Here is a 6,015-nt window from a genome sequence, read left to right as displayed (position 1 = left end):
ACGTCCCCTGGCACAGAGCACGGGAAGAACTGGGATGGAGAAGGAAGGGGCATGTGTCCAGCTGAGAGCTGCTCTTGGAGAAGCTGGGGAGCCCCAGCCAGCACCAACACTGCAAATCAGCCTCTCACCGCAGAGGTGATGGCCCCGCTTCTGAGAGCTTTCTTCCAAGTGGAGGCTGCAGTGTGCTTTGCTGTAGGGCCAGAGAAATCAGCTGTAGCCCACGCACAGAGAAGAGCTGGCTGTGTCGGTGAGGAGAGCAAAGGGTACTTCGAGCCTGTGGCGGGGACTGGTTATTTTCTGAAAGAGATGAGCGTGCTGTGGACACCCAGCCTTTCTCTTCTGAGAAGTTCTGATAGTTTTGCCTCACACCTGATGCTTGGGTGAATACCATGGAAGTCATCAGTCCCAGAGAGACCAGACTGCTTCTGTACACGGCAAAGCTATCACACCCCCCTGCAAGGAGCCTTCCCAAAAATGGACCAGTCAATATTTGAACCCAACGAGAAACACTCATCCCACCTTGCTGCAACACACCTCAGGGCTTCCTGTGGCAAAATAGGAGAGACCAAGGTCTGGAATCTCAGCAGCCCAGCAGAGCTGATCAGCGAACAAATATTTGCAAGACTAGAACATCAGGTGTTAAAAGATGCTTTAACGCAGAAGAGCAAAACTATGCAGGAGCCAGTGGTTGGAAATTAAAGCCAGAAGCTATCAAATTAGAAATAAGGCACAGATAATTATCAGTGAGGCAGATCAACTGCATTAACAAGAGAAGTGAGACCATATTACCGGCATATTTGGAAATTCCCCCCACTGTCATTAATGGCCTTCACACATGCATTGGGTGGCTCCGGAACACACATTTGAGCTCCATACAGCTGTGTCAGATGCAGCACAGAAGCAAAGAAATGAATGTTCATTAAACTTGAACTCTTTGACCAAGTATTTTGAGTGGCCTCCATGGGTAGAATCCTGCAATAGCAGGAGAAATGAGGAGAAAAAAATCATATGCTTTTCTGGGAGGGTTCAAGTACAGCCAGTGATGTGCAAGGGTCTCACCTGGACAGGATGCCATCAGTCAACCAACTCCCAGAGTCTCAGCCTGCTCAAGTGATTTTTAAATAACATGTCTGGTCTCACTTTAGAATTCTAGCTCTGGAAAGACTGACTTATAAATGTGGTCTAAAAGTCTTAAGGTTTAAAAATAATGTAACATATTTTGTATTTATTTTAGTTTTAGGCCCTTAGGTTGCATCCAAGTCACATTTACAGCTTTAAAAAAGAACATGAAACCCAACCCCCAAAAAACCAAGAGAAGGCAGGAGAGAGTAAACAAAGATACCAGCTGATTACCTGACTCCAGAATTAAGAGCTAACAACATTAATACTATGGGACTTGCAATAAAGATATAAAACATTGCTAAGGCTCTTCTCCCAGGTTCTGTATTTGATCTTTCCCTTTGGCATAAACCCTTAGCAGAGACCAGAAGAGCAGTCTGGCACAGGCATTCTCTCCACACCAATTTCCACATGGAGTTTCTGCACCAACTTCTGAAGTGTCTCAATGGATCTGACAGTTCCAGCATCACAGATACAACTAAGCAGCTGCCAGATCCCTGAGGAGGTCTCTGGAGAGAAATTATGATTCTGCAGGTTTCCACACTGTTCATGGGGAGCAAGGATGCACTAGCTCGTGTGGGGAGCTTCTACAGGACACCTGCTCTGCTACGAAGACTCCGTATGCAAGGAAGGTAGCACAGGATGGGTGTGTTGGAAGTGGGGCTGACTGGGAGCTGAAGCAGCTCTGATCACACACGCTCTTGCTGCCTGCCTTCCAGCCCTGACCAAAAACTGCTGTTAACCTCCCATCCACCTGTCTGCTGAAAACAACAGGAGGAAGACTCCACCTCCAGGTGAATCCAACATCTCCATATATTTGCAGATAAAACAAGACCTGATAAATGGACAAACAGTATCAGGAAGCATCATTTGTGGGTTGATCTGGATCACTTGCTTGGGGGAATATTCCTTGAATAGTACGTGTTTCAGTGGAGCCACGTGGAAGGCAAAGCGGCTCACGGTAAGGGACAGTGATGTATGGTGTGAGACAGCAGCCATTCTGGAATGCAATGACTGCAAAAAAGACCAAGTTGCAATAGTCCAACTGGACAAAACAGCCCCAAAACCTTCCTTTAAGTGAGAAGACCTGACCCCGAGATGTACAAATGGGGAACATAGAGTATAGGTCAAAACCAGAAGGTATTGCTTTCATATACACAATTAGCAACTCTAACACCCTCTGCTGAAAACTTTGGTGTCCAGATTTCAGAAATACACAAAAATATTCAAAGTGGAGTCAAGAGCTACAAGTGAGGTCAGCACAGAGCACTTTACAGACTAAAGTTCAATCTATTTAATAAGATAAAACGATGACTTGCAAGCACCACAAGGAAAAAGGGATTTTGACAGCAGAGAGTTACTCAGTCTTTCTGAAACGGGCAGAACAAGATCCAACAGAAGCTGAAGCCAGCTAATTCAGAGAAAAAATAGGACACAGATTTTTGGAAGAACAATGAGCTGCCCAAAGGTCTTACCACAAGACAGAGTAGATTTTTCCCTTACCTTTAGGTCCTTCAATATGTTACGGCTCCTACTTCCAAGCATGAAGTAGAAATAACTGGGGGACATTTTCCAGCCTGCACTGTGCAGAGGGACAGGCTGGGAGACCATGAAAACCCCGAGCTCTGTGTGCTTGCCTAAAGGAGAAGACTTTACTGGGGTTGCACATCCTGATCTCCTTCATGCCTTCTACAGCTCTGCTTTGGGAAACAGGTGAAGGTGGGTACTTGTCATGCCTTTCTCTCCACAATATCTGCTTTCTTCTGGCCTCCAGCACTTACAGGTGATGATAACAGATTTCCAAGATTTCACGGGAGGTAGACAGGCACCAGTGGTTTCCAAGTGTTTTTATAAAAATGGATTTCTGACTTACCTCTCCTTTTTTTCTTTTTTTTTTTTTCTTTCCTTATTTTTTTTTTTTTTTCTGACCAAGGAATGGATAATGGAAGAAAGTGATTTATAAACCTGATCAGTGGCATTGCCCTCGTTGTGTACTATAACATGGGCTGCAGTGTGTACATTCACTAAGCTCTGGGTCTTACGGTCACGGATAAACCTAAGCCATAAGGGAAGGCAAATTTTCACTGATTTTGCTGGCAGAAAGAGTGGTTCAATCTGTGCATGCTCATGATGGTTAACTGCTGCCAGCTGTCTATAAAGGAACACGACCTAATAAACATTTTCCCTCGATTGGAGGCTGCTGTATGATCAGCATAGTGACTCTGGATTGCTTTAGTAGGTGTATACCTGTAGGCACGCTGATCACACCAGAGTCCCTGTAAAGTCAGCAATGGCTGGCCAGGAACTCGTGTCTTGATGTACCCTAGGGACATGGGAATGGCTCAGTGTAACAGTGAGCCAGCTTTGGTCCAGCAACAACATCAGGAAGACATGGGAAAGAGGCTTCTTGCCACCTGCAAAATGAGCAGACAGCCACCAGAGCCCAGCTAAGGGCTGACAACCACCAGCACACTCGGTTTCTTCATCCTCATCCCTTCTATTCCCAGAGTGGCATTTGGGAGCCCGGCCAGTGTCTGGGGCCCAGCTGGGTGCAGATGGCCATACCCAGCTGTAGGGTTGTGAGGGCTCAGGGTGCGGGCAGGCGAGCAGAGGTGTGCTGGTGCAGGAAGGGCTCTCGGGACCGACTTCAGTAGAGGAGGAGCAGGATCATCCTGTCTGTGATCGCTCCCAAGAGCTCAGTGGGATGTGTGACCCTGAGATTACCCTTGCAGGAGCACTGGCTCCCAAAGATTGCTGCCGCTTTTCTCTCTATAATGCTGTGCACAAGGCAAAAAACAACAAGCAGCAAAGTTTCATTGAATGAGTATATGACCCATTCAAGGAGGGGACACCCGCTTGTCTGTCCTTGTCAGAGAGAGGTGGCGAGCCTGATGTCCCAATGTCTGTCAGTGCAAGTGTGAGTCAGAAGAAATAAATGCCCTTGTTGTACACAGTCAGTAGCTTCAGTGAGAGGCGAGAAGGTCTCTGCAGTTCAGCCTGCTCTGCTGGGGTCTCCTAGCCCTGAGCGGCCAGGGGGACTTGGCCCATCTCCCCACAAGGCTCTTCCTAAACAATCCCCTTCTGCAGGCACTTGGGCTTGTGGAAAAGAAGCCAGGCGAACAAGAGCACAGACACCAGCACGAGGGAGCACAGCACCATCAGCCCCACGTAGCTGCCATGGGAAAGAGGGGGCACAGCGGGCTCCTCTGCGGGGATCATGTTGGTCAGGTTCAGCATATAGCCCAGGGTCCAGCCTGCATCGCTGCTGCCGATCTGAAATGGGAGAGGAGCGGAATCGGCACTGAGAGGTGCAAGGAATGCTTGCAGCATTGCCAGGGCAGTGGCACCCCTGGGGAAAAAGGGCTGGGTTGTGCAGCAGAGGTTGAAGTTAGCTGCTGGGGTAGAGCCCTCCCCACCACGATACACACCTTTCCAAGGAAGTGGATCCTTTGCCAGTTCTCTTGCGTGAATTCATAGCCATTTTCCAGGAGAGAGAGGATGTAGGCTCCAGAGAAGCAATACTCACTCAGGTACTTCTCTTTTATTTGGCGGTACGCTGCCTTCACCTAGGGAAGGAGGGAGTCACCAGGCAGTTAATCACAGGTTCCTGCTGTTCCAGCCTGCACCTGAACATCCACTGCTGGTGCTGGGGGGGATCTTCCCCCTTTTGCCTTGGAAGTTATCCCCAGCCACTTATCCTACAGAAAAACATCAGCAGCTCTGGCCACATGGCAGCATCAGCCCACTACCACAAGCACTGCTCACCTCATGCCAAGGCCGGGCACAGAAGCTCTCAATGGTGCTGGTCACTTTGTCCAGGGCAATGGGGCTTTGTTCGCTGGTCAGGTTCAAGAAGTTCATCACAAAGTAGAATGCAGAAAAAGCCTGAAGGAGAAAGAATATTTTAATCTGACTGGGTTTCAGCATGAGCAGGACAGCAGAAATCCCACAAAAGAAAATGGTCTTGTTTAGAGATAGAGCAATATAAGAAGCAATGTCACACACATTGTGACACACACAATGTGTCACACACAACGTATATGTTCAAGAGTGATGTCATTTTGAGACACACCCCTCAGAGCTGATGAGAGCTAAGGACACCAAAAGGAAGGTGGAGTTGGAAATTCAATGGCCACAATATCCTGAAGACCTTTAGGAAATCTCTCTCCTCTATGCACTGGTGCCAGAGCAGCACACGGTGAAGACTGCTTGCCATCACAGCCATGATCCCATTTTGGCAACTGAACGAGATGAGCTTGCAGTCAACATTGCCACAAAGAGCAGAGGTGATGGTCTGAAAAGACTGTGCACAGCCCCAGCATATAACCCAAAATCCAGAAAACCCATCCCTGACCTTGGCCAACAGCCGACAGGTAGGGGGCAGTTTATGAGCAGGGCAAGGGAGTATTAACAATTTCCCCCAGAAAGCTGCAAAAACACTGAAGTGTTGCAGCTCTAGGGCTGATGATCAACGTGGTGTCACACATGACGTGTTCAGACCAAGCGCTGTCTCTGCTTGCCAAACTTGATGGGACAGGTGACCTGACTGATTGGTTTCAGTAGCGCTCACACACTGCAAGATGAATTTCAGATCTGGTATGACCATTGAACTCAGGAGAAAAGGTTTGCAGCAGCAGTGTATCATGCACAGACTGCAGCAGGCTCTCCTGCCTCTGGTGCTGGTCATCAAAGTAGGACTGCTTGAAAAATGAATCAGTAAGTGGAGCACTCCAAGGAGACGCCTGCAGGAGATGGGTTAGAATGGGAACAGTGCGGTACCCAGTAGGACACACGTCCAAAAAGCCATCTTGTAAATGATTTTTTGCCCCAGCCATGGATAATATACTCTAGCATTACTCTGAGTTTCTGCTTTTTTGATATTCTCAATTGCAGAGA

General features: G+C 48.0%; 1 protein-coding gene across 11 annotated transcripts in view; it reads right to left on the bottom strand.

The window, feature by feature from the left end:
• Positions 1 to 2,398: 2,398 nt before the first annotated feature.
• ENTPD1 (ectonucleoside triphosphate diphosphohydrolase 1) overlaps positions 2,399 to 6,015 on the bottom strand; it is a 57,120-nt gene continuing 53,503 nt past the window's right edge. For all 11 annotated transcript variants that reach the window (XM_027788864.2, XM_055798613.1, XM_055798598.1 and 8 more), the window contains 3 exons: positions 4,885 to 5,004; positions 4,548 to 4,685; positions 2,399 to 4,392 (listed from right to left, as the gene is read on the bottom strand). In XM_027788864.2, coding sequence (XP_027644665.1) covers positions 4,186 to 4,392; positions 4,548 to 4,685; positions 4,885 to 5,004 — 465 coding nt within the window. In that variant the 3' untranslated portion in view covers positions 2,399 to 4,185. The remainder of the gene's footprint in view (positions 4,393 to 4,547; positions 4,686 to 4,884; positions 5,005 to 6,015) is intronic.

This window comes from Falco peregrinus, chromosome 1 (genome assembly GCF_023634155.1).
Source record: "Falco peregrinus isolate bFalPer1 chromosome 1, bFalPer1.pri, whole genome shotgun sequence".
In the NCBI taxonomy this organism is placed as follows: domain Eukaryota; kingdom Metazoa; phylum Chordata; class Aves; order Falconiformes; family Falconidae; genus Falco; species Falco peregrinus.
This window is presented reverse-complemented; position numbering and strand designations above follow the sequence as displayed.